Source organism: Dendrobates tinctorius, unplaced genomic scaffold (assembly GCF_039654945.1).
Source record: "Dendrobates tinctorius isolate UK_male_01 unplaced genomic scaffold, ASM3965494v1 ptg000011l, whole genome shotgun sequence".
Lineage (NCBI taxonomy): Eukaryota > Metazoa > Chordata > Amphibia > Anura > Dendrobatidae > Dendrobates > Dendrobates tinctorius.
This window is the reverse complement of record NW_027361679.1, coordinates 126,698,692-126,716,780: the sequence shown is the minus strand read 5'-3', so window position 1 is coordinate 126,716,780 and position 18,089 is coordinate 126,698,692. Positions and strand designations below refer to the sequence as shown.

Below are 18,089 nucleotides of genomic sequence, written 5' to 3'. Positions count from 1 at the left end.
AGCGGACAAGGCAGCCCAGGACCAGTCAGACCCTTCTGGCATTTGCCAGATGGCCAGTCTGGCCCTGGACACAGGAGATAATCGCTCCTGCAGTGTATAGCACTGAGATGCCGTGAGAGAGGTCTCACGTGTTCATGAGCTGATGAGCTCTGGTGATCTCACAGCACCACCGCTGCGTGAGAAAGTTCACCGGAGTTCATCATCAACTCGTGTGACCTCTCACAGCAGCTCAGCACTTTACACTGCGGGAGCGATTACCTCCTGTCAGTGAATCGCCGGTGGCCAGATAGAGCAGTCACATCTCCCGATGACTGTTCTACACTTAGGATCGCCATGGGACATTTGGGATTCCGTAGACTACGGCATACAGGCGAGTATATGGTGGTTTATTATTTTTGCTTTTTTTTCTAGGAGACATGGGCATCGGGGATTGGGCGTTAAGGTGAGTATATGTTGTTTTTTATTTAACATTTCTTATAGGAGACGAGGGCGTCAGGGATTTGGTGTTAGGTGAGTATAATGTGTTTTTATTTGAATAAGTATTTAATTCATTTACATGTTTGCTTGTTTTTTTTTAGCTGACCACAGGCGCCAGCCGATGAGACTTCTTCTCCCATCCTTATCAGTGACAGTAGACGCAGGCGGATGGGATTAGTATCTCCGGCGATGAGCCCGCACCTTTTCCGGCACATGACAACTGATCTTCAGAATCGCCTGATCTATCAATATATAAAAATAATTAATCTGATCGGTAAACGGCATAATGAGAAAAAAAAATCCAAAACGCCAGAATTACATTTTTTTGGTTGCTGCGACATTGCAATAACGGGTAATCTATATATCGTATCTAAACCAAAATTACATCAATAAAAACGTCAGATCGGCACGCGTAAAAAAGAAGCCCACACCCGGCCCCAGATCCCAAAAAAACGAGACGGTATGTGTCTCAGGAAATGGCGCTTTTTTTTTTTTTTTTTACCACTTAAAGGGAACCTGTCAGCAGGATTGCGCACAGTAACCTACAGACACTGTCAGGTCTGTAGTTATACTGATTAAAATGATAACTTGGGTGATGAAATCCATCTTGTGGTTGGTTAATCTTTATTTTCAGTTTTAAGTTAATGAGATTCTTGTGCTTCAGGGTGGTCTGTGGAGGGGGGCTTCATGTGGTGCTCAGATTAGCTATTCATAATCAAGGCACACAATGTGCATATAACTTTTTTATGTTATCCTTAGATTCCTAAAAAAATAAAAATCAGTTTGAAAATGCACATGCATCGATGGCGCCATCTTGCTAGAGAAAAAAAAATTAATCTTCCAAGATGGCGCCACCTGTGCAGTAGCAGCTATCGCCAATAGATGCTACTGTGCAGGTGGCACCACCTTGGAGGAGGAAATTTTTTTTTCTCTAGCAAGATGCGCACTAGCAGCTATCGGAATGCCGGCTCATACAAGCCCCTAATCAAGCCCAGCAAAAGAAGAAAAAAAAAAATTGCCGGATTTGATGAATCTTGGCCTTAGGGTTCAGCTTCCCTTCCTTAACTGATAGGATCAGTCCTGAACAGGTTCTCGCCATGATAAGGCAAACCTTAGTGGTTTTCCCTAGTTTAAAGATCTAGTTGGAGGGTTTCAACTCAGACTAGCCCCCAACTGTGGGTACTACTGTGGGTTCAACATACTTTATTTTGGACCTTAAGATGCATTGTGTCTTCAGGTAGGTGCACACGATCCAGGGTTGCTGCGGGTTTGATGCTGTGTATTTATACAGCGTCAAACCTGCAGCATCCAGATGTTACAGCATAGTGGATAGGATTTCAAAACATCCCATCTACACTATGCATCCGGAGTTGATGCAGCTCACCCGTGGAGTCGGACATATAATGGATGCGGTGAATCCGCACGGTTCAGTGATCACATGCGGATCCACCTGTGTTCAACAGCAGCAGCAAAAAATCTGTGTGAACTTAGCCCTAATATAGTATAAACAAGTCCTAAAAACCATAGGTCTCCTGTACTTTACTATTAACACTTTGCCTTCACTTGGTGACAGCACAGACAAGGAAATCTAGACTACATTACCAATTTATTCAGCTACAGAAAGTACTGTTATGGAGAATATCAATACCTTTTATTTAAAAAAAAAAAAAAAAAGCGTTAACTGTAGAGGTATTGGTCAGCCACGGACTGCGGACTTCATAGTATTTAGAATTTTACATTTAAAAAATCGGCTGTTATACTCCAGGCCATGTACACACTTTAGAATATCTGGTTTCTGGGTATGATGCAAATCAACATATATTGGCACTATCCTAGCGGTGTTGTTCTCAATAACATTTGTCAGGCACCACTCAGATACCCAATTGTACCAAGTTTCCTTCAGCGAATGAGGGGAAAGAATAAGGAAAGATATTCCACTGGATTCAATTACCACTAAAGCTGAAGAAATAGCAAGTTCGCCAGCTGCTTTATCACGGTGCTCCACATAGCCATGGTAGCCATTCTTTTCCAGAATATCTACAATGTTCATGACCAGGTCTGTATCTTCTACGCTGTACCACATGGAGAACTGATAGGCGCACATACCTAATGAAGTGACACCATGCCCAGGTGCTACACATTTCTTGAACATATCCCATACAAATCATCAGCATACTTCAGATAATTACTCCCATCAATGAAACATACATATTCAATAGCATGCAACGGTTGCATCACATGGCCGCCTCTCTCAGCTCCTCTATAACTTTTCCCAGCGTCTTTCCAGAAGATCTCAAACACTCATATTTTTCTTTCAGCTCAACCTGGGCTTCTTTCAACTGGGTGTTCAACTGCACATAGGAGCGACTCTGCATGTACTGCCTGTCACCATCGCTGGAGGGGTCCTGGGAGGAGATCACCGAATCTGACAATAGTACAGAAAGGACCGTGAGTGAAAGGAAGGACAAATGTTACGTATGATCAGCATTATGAATATGGCATACCATCACTAAGGTCACAAACAAACACGGGATCAGATGGTACTGCACCACAAACATCTTCTAGAATGTCAGCTACACTGGGAGGCTCAGGACGAGACGGAAGAACAATGCGCTTCTTTGCCCTCGATGTCATCCTGACATTGGTTCATAGACAAATCTTTTCTGAAACAAAGAAATGTACGTGTTATTTTTTTCATATGTATAAGCTTTTTCCCACGGCTCATGTACAGCTCCATGGAATCAATGGTGCTATATAAATAAATAATATTAAGGGTATTATACACCTGAAACGCGTCACCTCTCGTACAATGCTTTTTCCATGGATTCTGTAGCCAAGCTGTGAAATGGAATTTCAACTATTTCTTTACCACTCGATTACTATTATTCACTAAGAAAGAAAATACATATTTAAAAAAAAGTTTGTAAGCTGGATTTTCTACCTTTTCCGGTTTCAGAAAAAGATCAAGTCATGGATCTATGATAAAACACAGCACACACTGCCGTCCGAGTGCTGGTTGCTTAACCTGGTACTGGGTAGGAGATAGAGATGAACGAGCGTGCTCGGGTGTTATCAGAGTATCTCGGGCGTGCTCGCATATTATGTTCAAGTCCAGGCAGTTGCATAATTAGACAGCCGCAATACATGTGGGGATTGCCAAACAGCACCAATCATGCAGCTGCGGGAACTCGGACATACCAGCATGCCAGAGATACTCGGAAAAAACCTGAGCACGCTCGCTCATCACTAGGAGGAGAAGCTTAGCAATTCAACTGTCATTTTGATATGCGAGGAAATCATGGATGGTAAACACTAAGACACTGGAGGAAAATTAGATCTAAAATACTAATTAATATTGGACCCTTTAAAAAGTGCTGCGAAAAAAAAAAATGCAGAGGGATAAACACGTGTAAACATTTCCCACTTTCCAAGGTTAGGCAGTAAAGGTTAAAAAAAAAGAAGAGTAACCAGATTTCCACCCTCTTGCCAGACATGCAGAAGCAGAACAACTTTTCACACTGCTTCCCAGTGAAATAGTGAGCCTGGCATAATTTCATTCTGGCCTTTAACCCCTTAAAGGCCGGGCAAGTTTCCGTTTTTTTCCTCCCTTATTCCAAGAAACATACATTTTATATTTTTCTGTCGCTATAGCGACTTGAGGGCTTGTTTTTTGCGAGACGAGTTCTACTTTCAGAAGACACCTATTATTTTATCATATGATGTATTGGAAAGCGGGGGGAAAAAATTCAAAACAGCAAAATTCTATAATTGTTTTTCTTTATTTACAGCGTTTAACAGTAAAATTGACCAGGAAATACAAGTACCCAAATGCCAAACATGTATAGATTTTGTTTTAAGTGGTGAAAAAAATCAGAAACTTGTATTAAAAAAAAGTTTTACTTCCAGGAGCAGTAATGTTTTCAGTTTTCGTGAAATTTGCTGTGGGAGGACTTGCGGTTTGCACCCCGAGCCAATGTTTTTATTGATATAATTTGGGGGTAGATAGCATTTTCGAATTGCCTCTCATTACATTTTTTTTCCATTGTATCTTATATTTTGATAGATTAGACTTTTTTGTACGTAATGACACTAAATGTGTGTATTTTTTTAAATTCTTAAATAGGGGAAAATGAGGGCAATTTGAACTATTCCATTTATCTCATTTTATTATTTTTTTTTCTTTTTACTGTATGTGTTAGTCCCTTTAACCCCTTCATGACCGGAGCTTTTTTTGGTTTTGCATTTTCGTTTTTCACTCCCCTTCTTCCCAGAGCCATAACTTTTTTATTTTTCCATCAATATGGCCATGTGAGGGCTTATTTTTTGAGGAACTAGTTGTACTTTTGAACGACACCATTGGTTTTACCATGTCTTGTACTAGAAAACAGGAAAAAAATTACAAGTGCGGTGAAATTGCAAAAAAAGTGGAAACCCACACTTGTTTTTTGTTTGGCCTTTTTGCTAGGTTCACTAAATGCTAAAACAGACCTGCCATTATGATTCTCCAGGTCATTACGAGTTCATAGACAACAAACATGTCTAAGTGGTGAAAAAAATTCCAAACTTTGCTAAAAAAGGAAAAAAAAAAAAAAAAATTGTGCAAATTTTCCGAGACCCGTAGCGTCTCTGTTTTTCGTGATCTCTGGTCGAGTGAGGGCTTATTTTTGCGCACCGAACTGATGTTTTTATTGATACCATTGTGGTGCAGATAAGTTCTTTTGATCGCCCATTATTGCATTTTAATGCCATGTCGTGGCGACCAAAGCAGCGTAATTCTGGCGTTTTTTTTTCCGCTATGCCGTTTAGTGATCAGGTTAATTCTTTTTTATATTAATAGATCGGGCGATTCTGAACGCGGCGATACCTAATATGTGTATGTTTGATTTTTTTTGTGTGTTTTATTTTGAATGGGGCGAAAGGGGTGCGATTTAAACTTTTTTTTATATTTTTAAAACTTTTTCTTTAACGTTTGGCATGCTTCTACAACTTGATCATCTCTGCTACATACAGGTGATGCTCAGATCGCCTCTATGTAGCAGAATTACAGCATTGCTAAGAGCGCCGACCACCGGGTGGCGCTCATAGCAATCCGGCATCAACAACCCCATAGAGGTCTCAAGGAGACGTCTGGTTGTCATGCCAACCCACTGGTGACCCGCAATCACGTGACGAGTCACTGGTGGGTGGATTTCCAGCCCGATGGCCGGAAGCGCTTGTTAAATGCCACTGGAGTTCGACAGCGGCATTTAAAGGGAACCTGTCACCCCCGCAGGCGGTTTTAAGTAAAAGAGCTACCTTGTGCAGTACTAATGCTGCATTCTGTCAAGGTGGCTCTGTTACTTAGCTTCCGTTCCACCGCAGAAATAATCGTTTATAAAATTGTTCAAAAATACCTGAATTTTAACAGGGGGGCAGGTCTTTCCCCCTCTGAAAGATGCTTCGCATCCATCAGTCACTTCTTTCTTCTGCATTTGGCGCCACATCGTCAGTTTTCTTTTGAAATGCTGGCGCCTGCGCTGTACTATAGTTTCGTGGGCATGCACAGTTAGCGCTGCCCGACGTGCCCGTGCTCTCAGATCACATCCTGGCCTTCATATCACGCAGCCACAGATCCCGCCCCGCAGTCGCTTATGATTTATTCACACTGCGGGGCTGGGAATCTTGGGCATGAGAGCCGCAGAGAACTACTGCGCATGCCTGAGATTCCCATTTGTCCTCCAGGAACAGGAAACCAACTGATGCGTGGGAGAGGTGCCGCCCTTATGTATCTGTAGGATTTCCTGTTCCTGAAGGGAGGATCCCCTCTCTCAGGTGGTGCTGTCATGGACGACCGAATAACTTTCTCTTGCGGAGACTTGCGTCTCCACAAAATAGACATGCTGCAGTCTGGAAAAACATGCGACACGTCCGTCTTCGCGGGTGAGCCGCAGGCGTCTCTGCACACATAGTGGGTATGGGATTTCTAGAAATCCCATCCACTATGCTGCAACATCTGGACGCTGCGAGATGGACACTGCACAAGTACACAGTGTCAAACCCACAGCAAGTCAATGGGGAATAAAAGTCGGCATTGAGTGGATGAATGTCATCCGCTCAATGCCGACTTTTATTTCTCATTGACTTGCATTGGGGTCGGGTTTCGGATGAAACTCCGACTTTTTTTGCCCTCAAATTTTGTTTCATGAAACCCGATCCAACCAAAGTCGCTCAACTCTAGTCAGGACCCCTTTAACCCAACTTGTCTAGGCATCAGGACCCTTTTACCCCCCTCTCATCTAGACATCAGGACCCCTTTAACCCCCCTCTCATCTAGACATCAGGACCCCTTTAACCCCCCCTCCTCTAGACATCAGGACTCCTTTACCCTTCCTCTAGGCCCCTTTACACCTCCCTCTGTAGGCCTCAGGGCCCCTTTCCCCCCTTCTCTAGGTCCCAGAGTTCCTTTCCCCACCCCTCTCCAGGCCTCAGCACTCCCCTTTACCCCCCTCCTCTAGGCATCAGGACCCCTTTAACTCCCTTTCTCTAGGCCTCAGGACCCCTTTAACCCCCTCCTATAGGTATCAGGACCCCTTTAACCCCCCCTCCTATAGGCATCAGGACACCTTTAACCCCCCCTCCTATAGGCATTAGGACCCCTTTAACCCCCCTCCTATAGGTGTCAGGACCCCTTTAACCACCCCTCCTCTAGGCGTCAGGACACATTTAACCCCCCTCCTCTAGACGTCAGGACCCCTTTAACCCCCCTCCTCTAGGCATCAGGACCCCTTTAACCCCCCTCATCTACACATCAGGACCCCTTTAACCCCCCTCCGCTAGACGTCAGGACCCCTTTAACCCCCCCCCTCCTCTAGGCATCAGGACCCCTTTAACCCCCCTCATCTACACATGAGGACCCCTTTAACCCCCCTCCTCTAGACATCAGGACCTCTTTACCCCCCCTTGTCTAGGCATCAGGACCCCTTTACCCCACCTCCGTCTAGGCATCAGGGCCTCTTTACCCCCCCTCCTCTAGGTGTCAGGACTCCTTTAACCCTCCTTCTCTAGGCGTCAGGACTCCATTAACCCTCCTTCTCTAGGCATTAGGACCCCTTTAACCCCCCTCCTCTAGGCGTCAGGACCCCTTTAACCCCCCCTCCTCTAGGCGTCAGGACCTTTAACCCCCCCTCCTCTAGGCGTCAGGACCTTTAACCCCCCCTCCTCTAGGCGTCAGGACCCCTTTAACCCCCCCTCCTCTAGACGGCAGGACCCCTTTAACCCCCCTCCTCTAGACTGCAGGACCCCTTTAACCCCCCCTCCTCTAGGCATCAGGACCCCTTTAACCCACCCTCATCTAGGCATCAGGACCCCTTTAACCCACCCTCATCTACACATCAGGACCCCTTTAACCCCCCTCCTCTAGACATCAGGACCCCTTTACCCCACTTCGTCTAGGCATGAGGACCCCTTTACCCCCCCCTAGTCTAGGCATCAGGACCTCTTTACCCCCCCTCCTCTAGGCATCAGGACCCCTTTAACCCCCCCTCATCTACGCATCAGGACCCCTTTAACCCCCCTCATCCACACATCAGGACCCCTTTACCCCCCCTCATCTACACATCAGGACCCCTTTACCCCCCCCTCCTCTAGGCATCAGGACCTCTTTACTCCCACTCCTCTAGGCATCAGGACCTCGTTGCCTCCCCTCCTCTAGGCATCAGGACCTCATTGCCCCCCCTCCTCTAGGCATCAGGATCTCGTTGCCCCCCCTCCTCTAGGCATCAGGATCTCGTTGCCTCCCCTCCTCTAGGCATCAGGACCTCGTTGCCCCCCCTCCTCTAGGCATCAGGATCTCGTTGCCCCCCCTCCTCTAGGCATCAGGACCTCGTTGCCCCCCCTCCTCTAGGCATCAGGACCCCTTTACTCCCCCTCCTCTAGGCCTCAGGGCCCCTTTACCACCACCCCTCTCTAGGCCATTTTGGGTGTGTCTGCCAGCAGCAGGCTCCAGGTATGACTGTCACCCCAGCAAACGCCATTAAACATTGAGATTCAACTATTTTTACACCACTGCAAGGACACTAAAGCCTGACACTAGCTAGGGAACCCACCACCAGCTAACCCGGAGCTATATACAGACCCTAGACAGCTCCCTGAAGGTGGACTGTCCAGTAACATTATGGGGAACACCAACTAAGATCTCCCGGAATGTTACACTTGTTGCATCTACTGCACCGTCATCCATACCAGAAGTGTAAGTGAGCTGCCATTCTGTGCTCACGCTACAGCTCTCCGCCCTCCCATGGGCGCAGAGGAGTGCGGGTCCCATTGTAGCTACTGTCACAGGCTACAGATGTGAACGGAAGCCTTTGACTCAGGACATGTTGGAAAGCACAGAAATCTCTACATCGCCCACCTCTTCCTACATGCTCTTCCCCGTACGGCGCTCAGAAGCCCTACTGTCCATTCACAACTTACTGGCACTAGAGCGCTCCGTTCTACCATTCCGTGATTTCCATGTAGCAGCCATTTTGGGGAAGACACAAGCAAAAGCAGGGCGCTGTAGAGGCGGTTACTCGTGTTACTGGAGCGCACTGTATCGTAGACACTTTTTAGACAACAGCTAAGCAAAATGTTTTCTCTAGCGCTCAGGTACCGCTAAACACGTGACGTCAGCGGAAGCGACGCTGTACCCCCACGGACATGCGCATTGTCATAAGAGTGACGTAGTTTAGCTAGGGTGGCGTGCCTGCGACACGGCTGAAGGTGCTAGCGAGCCCATATAAATTGCACAGTCATTAGAACAACTATGTGGACAGGACTACTCTACAGAGAGGCCCCCTTCTGGTCTGCCTGCTGCCCTAGTATCCCACAACCCTAGTGTCCGGGACATTGCATTAGGAGATGGTCTGGTGTCTGCTGACAGTTGGCGCCACGTTTACACGTAGCCACGGCGTGCTAGTTGGGGCAGTCTTAGGCCTCTTTCACACATCAGGTTTTCGCCGTCAGGCGCGATCCGGCGCTTTTGACAGAAACCGGATCCGGCGAAATGCAATGCCGGATCCGGTTTCCCCCCATTGACTTGCATTTGCGCCGGATGGCCATGCGTTTCATCCGGTTTTCGCCGGATCCGGCAATGTGTCGCGATCCGGCGTCTGGAAAAAACGGCTACTGTAACGTTTTTTGTCTCCGGCGAAAAAGCCGGACACGCCGGATCCGGCGCGTCCGACTTTTTCACACAATGAAAGCCTATGAGCGCCGCAATGCGCCTGATCCGGCTCTGCCCACAAGACATATATAAAAGCAAGAGAGTGGGACCCACAGCCACACCCAACATGCCACCCAAGAAAGCAACCAAGCGCAGCAGGAGAAGGCAGGAGACCACTGCAGCACCACCACCACCCCAAATGGAGCAGCAAATGGAACATGCTGAGGAGGGGAGGCCAGCAGCAGATGAGAGACGGTAATTATCAAATCCCCCATTCCTCCAAACTAGGGCTATTGAATATCAAGATATTCATTGGCCCTTTGTTTCTCTTTATTCAACAGCCGCCCAATAGATGCAGCAGCAGCAGCAGCAGCAATGGCAGCAGCTGGAACACCACCCACAGGCATGGAGTGTGGCCTTCAGGAAGACAGCACATCATCTTCTGGGAGCCCTCCCTCGCATCGTCAGCGTTTGACGGTAAGTTTTTATTTCCAAAATCCATCATCTCTGTAATATATGTCTATTCATTGCCTTTTATTTCAAAACAGGATTCACAAGATGAAGAGGAGCTCCCAGAAGAAGAAGGAAGGGGTGGACAGACACCTGGAGTGGGCTCACAATTGGTAAGTTTTTTGCATCAAACGCAGAAACACAACATCACACTACACACAACACATAGAAAACAATGTTCTGCAGACCACACACAGCAAACAAATGCCTACATCCAAAGACATAACATTTTTTGTTTTCTTCTCTAGTCTTCCCAATCTGGTGCTCGGCCAAGAGGTCCTCGCAGTGCCTCCCAGGGTCGTCGGCGACAGCAACGCGGCGGTCACCAGCGTGTAAGTATAAGTATTTTTGCTTTGTTTTTTTGCACTTTTTATTTCATTTCTTTTGTGGAGGCTAATTATGTTATTTTTGTCTTTTTCTTTAACAGCCTTCACAGCGTGCTCCCGACTCTGACGGTGAGGATGGAGGAATCAATGTGGACCACCTCATCGATCTCGTCAGAGAAAGGGAGCCGCTCTGGAATATGGCTGACCGCCGCCATGCTGACCTTATCGTTACCCGACGACTCTGGGAGGAAATCTGTTCGCTCCTTGTGGGCCGCTGGGAGGACCTCGATGTTCGGGCCCAGATTAAAGAGCGTAAGTATATACAGTACCGGTTGCTTGATGTAAACCAGTGTTTCCCGAACTCCAGTCCTCGTGGTCCCCACGGATCATGAGTTCAGGATTTCTATTTACTATGGAAATCCTGAAAACATGACCCCTGGGGACCATGAGGACTGGAGTTTGTGTAACACTGATGTTGTATACTAACCACTCCTTTCTCGTTTCAGGGAACAGAATTGTGAATCGGTGGCGGTCTGTGAGGGATCGTTTCAAGAAGGAGTTCAATAAAGAGATGCGGGCCCCGAGTGGATCTGGAGGACGCAGGAGCAAGTACAAGTACGCACAAGCCCTGTCGTTCCTCCGGGAAACAATGGTCACTAGAAGGTAAATATTACACACCACATGTGAAAAAAAATGTTAGATGTAACTTTTTTTTTTTCAGCCAGGGCCATACCATGTCACTATTTTAATTGTTTTTTTTTCTCTTTATTCCACAGCACGGTGAGCAGCACTCGGGAGCCTGCACGATTGGACCCTTCTGAGGCGATCCCTGAGGAGACCGGCACCGAGGGACACTTCGACCGCCCCGGTACATCTGCACCTTCCCAGCCTTCCCATACATTCGACCCATCTGTCCCATCCACCAGCACAGGAGCATCGTGGCCGCCTACATTACATGAAGCTGCTGGTGAGGAGATCGCTTTCCCTTTACCCCACCCTTCTGCCCCTGCCACCTCTAGTACACCTGCGGGTACTGGGCGGCAGCGGCAGAGGGGTCAGGAAAAGAGTTATGCGCCACAGTTCTTGCATCTGAATGCATCTTTCCAGAACTGTCTCAAAGTCTTGTCAGAGCAAATCTCCGCAGGCTTTCAGCAGATCAACTCCAGCATTCTGGAGGTGAAGACACTTCTGCAAACCATGCATTCAGAAGCAAGATCTTCGCCAAACCACACCTTTTTCAGGTCTGTTGTGGAGCGCATGGCAACACTATCTCCTACCCAGCAGATGCATGTAATGCATTCGTGCCACGGTGCTCTACAGCAGGTTACCTCCCAACCTCCACCTCCCACCACTGTAGTTCCTCCACCTGCACCCCCTCCAGCCACTTTCCATCCTCCCCCTCCTATTACATCTGCACCCCCTCCAGCCACTTTCCATCCTCCCCCTCCTATTACATCTGCACCCCCTCCAGCCACTTTCCATCCTCCCCCTCCTATTACATATCAGCAACCTCACCAGTACCAGCAACCTTCCCAGTACCAGCAACCTCCCCAGTACCAGACATCTCCCCACTTCCAGCAACCTGCCCCGTACCAAACTCCTTCCCCGTACCAAACTCCTTCCCCATGCAACTTTCCATCAACATCATCTGCTCCTACAGTCCCTGCCCAACCCTCCACTCCACCGCCCACCACCTCTTCTGCCTCCCACATGTCCACCCATTCTGTAGCTTTTTCCACACCATCACCTCTAACTGTTCCTTCCCCACCACGATCCCAGTCCTCTCTCCACACTCCCATTGTCGAAGTGTCCCGCAGCCCCTCCAGCAGTATTTCCACCCCACACTACACCGAGTTATGTTTTTTTTGTAATAAAAATGCCCATTTGGTTGGTTTCAAACCTTTATTAAAAAAGTTTTTTTAACTTTAAAAACAGTTTACACAAAAAAAAATATTTTAAATAAAAGTTAAATTATTGTTTACACTGGTTGTCTGTCATTTCTTTCTGCGGCGAAATATGTTTAAAAAAAAGGTTAAATACAGGGTATTTAAAAGGTAAAAAGGTATTCAAAACCAGGTATATAACTGTGGGTAAATTTTAGCTTTTTGCCACAGTTGTGTTCCTGGTTGTGTTTGAAGCAAAGTATTTCACCTGAAAAGTTGTGTTTATTGTTGGTGATTTCCTAACAATGTACACAACTTTTGTTAAAAGGTGAAATACTTTGCATAAAACACAACCAGGTACACACCTGTGGCCTAAAGCTAAAAATAGTAAGACCATGACAAGATAGCCAACTTTGGTTGGCAAAGGTATATACTGTTGGTCCAGAAGGTACACAAGTTTGGTTAGGGCACAAATCTTTCACACTCTGTCACCCTGCCAGTGTACTCTGCCTTGAGGTGACATAAAGTATAGTGCAAAATTGTCCTCATTACTGAAACCGTCACAGAACTTCTAGTGGTAATATTTCCAATGACAACATCCATCTTCGCCAGTAACTTGCTCTTCTCTCCAACCTGCACTTTCCCCTCTACAACCTGTCAAAGAAGGGCTGTAGGAACATGCTATATATAGTTTTCCAGTAGCCAATCCCGTTCGGAAGGCCACAAGGGTCAATTTTAAAAACCAGATCCGGCGTAATCCGTCGAAAAATGGATAGAAAAACGGATGAACCGGATGAGACGGATCCGGTTTTGTCTGTCAAGAACAAGACGGATCCGGCAGAAAACCGGATCCGGCACATCAGGTTTTACAAAACATTTGCCGGATCCGGCATTCCGGATCGCGCCTGACGCCGAAAACCTGATGTGTGAAAGTAGCCTTAGGCCTGGTTCACATTTCAGTTATCTGACATCAGTCAAAATCCGCCAGGTTGTGAAAAAACGGATGGCACAGGATCCGTTTTTTGACGCATCTACTTTAGTGGTGAGTGACTGAAATTTAAAGGAAAATGAGTCGAGAGAGAGAATTTTTCTGCCGCCAGAACGGAATTTGGGGTGCACGCTCAGTGTCAAAAGGCGGATCCGGTTGGCAACGGATCCGCCGCCCATATGCGGCCATTATAACGAATGGCGGATCCGTTTCTATCCGCTATTTTGACGCAGACAAAATATGTTTCATTGTCCGTCCACTCAAGTCAGTGATTGACAAAATTTTGGCGCATCCGTCAAAAAACGGATCCAACGGCTGTCCATCCGTCAAAATCCGCCACTAATGCAAGTCAATTGGAAAAATACAGATCCGCCAAAAGAAATGGCGGATCCTTTTTTTTGCAAAACAGCGGATTTTGACTGACGTCAAACAACTGAAGTGTGAAACAGGCCTTAGTAAAATGGACGTCATTTCTATAGAAAAGAAAATAGAAACTAATTACAGTGATAATGACGAAAACTATGATCTGGCCCACAGCCTTTGGTTGGCTAGTTGTCACTGTTCCACCCCTCAGGGTGTCTGGGATGCAGTTACTGACAGCTCGGCCATCCTATCTGGTACAGGGCGTGCTGAGCTATCAGTGTGTTGATTGACAGCTCGACTATCAAGTGTGAGACTGTGAGGCATCAGCTGTCTTCATTATTCCAGTTAATTACCATGTTTCTTAAAGGGAATCTGTCACCTCTAGTGATGGGCAGTCCGGCTCTTTTTGGTGATCCAGCTCTCACGGCTCCGCTCACCAAAAAGAGCCGGCTCTTTTTCGAATCCTTTCGGATCCTAAATGGATCCCTATTGTATATGTGTTATGGTGTCCTAAACTCCACCTACCTACCACATAAACCCCGCCCACTCGCTAGGAACCAATTAGATTACTTAGTGGGCGGCGGTTTCTTTATTTGGGCGGAGTTACGTCTGCCGAACACCGGGATTTTAGGCCCTGTGAGAGCCAGTCAAGGATTTTTGTGTAACCTGAAAGATAAGAAAAACGAGTTAGATTATACTCACTGGGGGGCGTGGTCATTAGACTGGTGAGTATTTTGACCATATCCTCATTTTTATGTAGATTTTCAAATTCCAAGTTGTGTATATACTGTATAGTTGAATGCTTATTGAATGAAGTAGATCAGGTCATGTGTATCTATGTAATGAGAAAGGGTGAGCCCTAATGGATACAACCAGGACTGTGGAATCGATAAGCCAAACCTCCGACTCGTCAATTTCCATGACTCCGACTCCACCAAAATGAGCTCCGACACTCTGACTCCAGAGCCTCGGATACACCACCCTTTATCCAGGTGTGCAGAACTATTAGGGTATGTGTACACGATCAGGAATGGCTCGGTGTTTATTCAGGATTTGACACAGGTGAAATCTGCATCTGAGGTCACTGGCAGGTCACATGCGGTTTTACATGTATTTTTAGACTGTGCACACGATGGGACTACTCTACCCGGTCTCTGGTGATACACTGACAGGAGATAATCGCTCCTGCAGTGTATCACCTCGCTGCCATGAGAGGTCACTGGAGTTCTTCAGCTGATCAGCTCCGGTTCTCACGCAGCGGCGCCATGAGAGCACCGGACCTGATGAACTCCGGTGAACTCACAACAGCGCAGTGATACACTGACAGGAGGCCAGGTAGAGCTGTCACATATCCCAATGTGATGGTTCTACACGTGAGATCGCCATGGGACAAGCCTCAGACTGGCTCATAGGGTAGCGGGAATCCCCCAGTGGGCCCCTGTGCAGATCTTGGCTTCCAATGTATGGGCACTACGTGAAATAGTTCACTTGATTTTCTCTGTATAGAAAAAAGCAGCCTCTTGTCATTCATTAACCAAACTACCCATATAGGTAAATTTGTGAACAAGGGTAATGTAATATTTATATACAGGTGAAAAGTGGGGGCCTCCCCCCTCAAAAGTCAATGTTAATGGTCGGCCCTAGGCACCCCAGTTCGACACTGTGTGGGACACTCGCTATTAAATGGACTACGTCGGACAGGATAGTATTAAGTTGTTTTTTTGTTTTTTGATTGTTTGCAGGAGATGAGGGAGTCAGGGATTAGGCGTTCAGTAAGTATGGTAAATTTAGATTCAATAAAGGAGTCTGTGATTATTTCAAACAAAGGACTTTTTTCTGGCTGTGTTACCATATAACTATAGGATTAGTAATGGATGGGTTTTTTTTATAGATGTCTCTTCTTTACTAACCTGTGGGCTTGATGTCACCTGATAATACAAAGGTGACATGAACCCCACTTGCCACTGCTGCAGGGCAGGTGGGAAGAGTGAGACTAAGTGCCAGAATTGGCGCATCTATAAGATGCACCATTTCTGAGACGGCTGAGAGCTGATGTTTTTAGCCTATGGGTGGTGCCAATATCCATGGCCCCTTCCCAGGCTATTAAGATTAGTCCACAGCTGTCTGTCTAGCCTTCGCTGGTTCGATTTCTTTATAGGTGACCTCATATCAATTTTTTTTCTGGGGTTCCCCTGTAAACTAGCCAGTAAATGCTAAACAAACAGATGTGAAATGATATTAATTGCCTGGGAACTTTTGGCTTCTTCCCAGAATATTATCAGCCGTCGGCTTTCCCTTTGCTGGTTATGAAAATTATGTGGGAGCCCATGCAATACTTTTTTTAAAAAAAAATAAACAGATATTGCTTTTTACGCAGATTTCTGACAGTTGCTGTTTTGTTACAGCATATGTAGGCAAATTATATTAATGCTCCTACATAGGCTGGGGTATCTGTCTGACGCGTGTTCATTGCTAAACCTCGTGCTTGGTGTTAAATTTTTTTTATATATAGTGTTCGCTTATATTTTTTTTATGTAAACAAATTTGAACATGGTATGTAATGATATTATGGTCTTCAATGGAGAATGAAAAAAACTACGTTTCAGCATAGTGGATGGGATTTCAAGAAATCCCATGCCCACTGTGTGTGCACTGATGCCCGCAACTCACCCGCAGAGACGGACATGTGTGTGTTTCCAGACCGCAGCATGTCAATTTATGTAGTGGAGATGCTCAGCCTCTGCTACATAAATTACCCATACACTTTCATTAGATGCAGTAAAACCGCATTATCTTCCTAATGACATGCGTATTAAGGGCGAGAATGCAGCTTACTACGCATGTGTACCAATATAAATAATGGTGAATATCTTGTGACACTGACAGAAGTACATGACACAGGAAGTGGAGGAAAGCACAGAGAGGTCCCCGCCTTTTTTTAATAAAAATTAAAAAAAACAAATAGCGTAGGGTTCCCCTATATTTGTTAACCAGCCAGAGTGAAGCAGACAACACGGACTGGTATTTCAGGCTGGTAAGGATCCAATATCCATGACCCTTACAAGCCTGATAATACCAGGCCACAGCAGTCTGCTTACCTTGGATGGTTAGCAAAAATAGTGGGATCCCCTCCAAAATAGAGTGGGGTCCCCCCATTTTAACCAGCCAAGGAAAAAGCAGACAGCTGTGGCCTGGTGTTCTCAGGCTGGCGAGGCCCATGGCTTTTGGCCCTCACCAGCCTAAAAATAGCAGCCGACAGCCGACCCACAATTGGCACATACAAAGATGCACCAATTGTGGCACTTTACCCGTCTCTTCCCACTTGCCCTGTAGTAGTGACAAGTGGGGTTCATATTTGTGGGCTTGATGTCACCTTTGTATTGTCAGGTCACATCAAGCCCACGGCTCAGTAATGGAGAAGTGTCTATAAGACACCTATCCATTACTAATCCTATAGTTATATGGTAAATAAAGACACAGCCAGAATAAAGTCCTTTAATTGAAATAATGACAGACTCCTTTAATAGATCTGAATTAAACCATACTTACCGCTCGCATATTCCACCAACGCCCTTGTCTCCTGGAAGAGAATTAAAATAAAAAGCAACAATATCCTTACCTGTCCGACGAGAAGATATACATACTGTCCCACGATGAGTCCAGTTCTGCTACATCTCGATGCCTTTGGCTGAACGGTGGCCTTATGCCACCGTTCAGCATGACATCCAGAACACAGCGGAGCTTGAAGATAATCACCGGAGATAGCTCGGTCCCCGGAGGTCACGTGCACTGCAGTTCTCATGATCAGCTGATCATGAGAACTTGTCTAGTGACCAGAGAACCCCATGTAGTGCTAAGATGTTAATGGCCATCAGGAATCCATCTTTTGGTAGCCTGTCTTTAAGGAACCTTTAAGATATTAGACAGTAACAGTTCAGCTTAAATTAGCCTTGTATTTTCTGTAATTTTCCCAACAGTGAGAACATGCACGTTTATAGTATCACCCAGTACCGCACAGTTTTCTTTATCAGTGTTTACTGGGAAAGCATATGTTTACATTATCTTTAGTGGGAAAGCGTATGTTTATAGTATCATCCAATTACTGCATAGTTTCGTTATTAATGTTTAGTGAGAAATGTGTTTATAGTATGGTAGAAGATTCGGAATCAGGAGAGCTTTTGGCATGGTTTATCCAGTGACGTATTTGTGCAGTGATCTATTGACATCTACAGAGTTGACCACTCAGCACGAGGGATACAATATCGGATAAATAGAACCTGTCAGAGCTTGTGTAACATTTGGTTACACAGGCATTGTTTTTCTAAGGCTACTTTCACATTTCAGTTTTTCAAATCTGTTTA

The 18,089-nt window shown here is 46.0% G+C and overlaps 2 protein-coding genes across 6 annotated transcripts; one reads left to right on the top strand and one right to left on the bottom strand.

The window, feature by feature from the left end:
- Positions 1 to 499: 499 nt before the first annotated feature.
- On the bottom strand, positions 500 to 9,066 carry CUNH19orf25 (chromosome unknown C19orf25 homolog). 4 transcript variants are annotated; one of them, XM_073547413.1, is made up of 4 exons: positions 8,867 to 8,929; positions 2,982 to 3,140; positions 2,686 to 2,902; positions 500 to 719 (listed from the first exon to the last, which is right to left on the bottom strand). In XM_073547413.1, the coding sequence occupies exons 2-3, from the start codon at positions 3,109 to 3,111 to the stop codon at positions 2,712 to 2,714; spliced, it is 321 nt and encodes a 106-aa protein (XP_073403514.1). In that variant the 5' UTR covers positions 3,112 to 3,140; positions 8,867 to 8,929; the 3' UTR covers positions 500 to 719; positions 2,686 to 2,711. The 4 variants fall into 4 exon arrangements, with proteins under 4 accessions (XP_073403514.1, XP_073403497.1, XP_073403488.1 ...); XM_073547396.1 differs by lacking the exon at positions 500 to 719 and having other exon boundaries at positions 2,067 to 2,902; positions 8,929 to 9,066; XM_073547387.1 differs by lacking the exon at positions 500 to 719 and having other exon boundaries at positions 2,067 to 2,902.
- A 154-nt stretch (positions 9,067 to 9,220) lies between these two features.
- LOC141050741 (uncharacterized) lies at positions 9,221 to 12,475 on the top strand. 2 transcript variants are annotated; one of them, XM_073547365.1, is made up of 5 exons: positions 9,221 to 9,913; positions 10,000 to 10,135; positions 10,207 to 10,806; positions 11,001 to 11,157; positions 11,271 to 12,475. In XM_073547365.1, the coding sequence occupies exons 3-5, from the start codon at positions 10,692 to 10,694 to the stop codon at positions 12,415 to 12,417; spliced, it is 1,419 nt and encodes a 472-aa protein (XP_073403466.1). In that variant the 5' UTR covers positions 9,221 to 9,913; positions 10,000 to 10,135; positions 10,207 to 10,691; the 3' UTR covers positions 12,418 to 12,475. The 2 variants fall into 2 exon arrangements, with proteins under 2 accessions (XP_073403466.1, XP_073403475.1); XM_073547374.1 differs by having other exon boundaries at positions 9,221 to 10,135.
- The last annotated feature ends 5,614 nt before the right edge of the window (positions 12,476 to 18,089 follow it).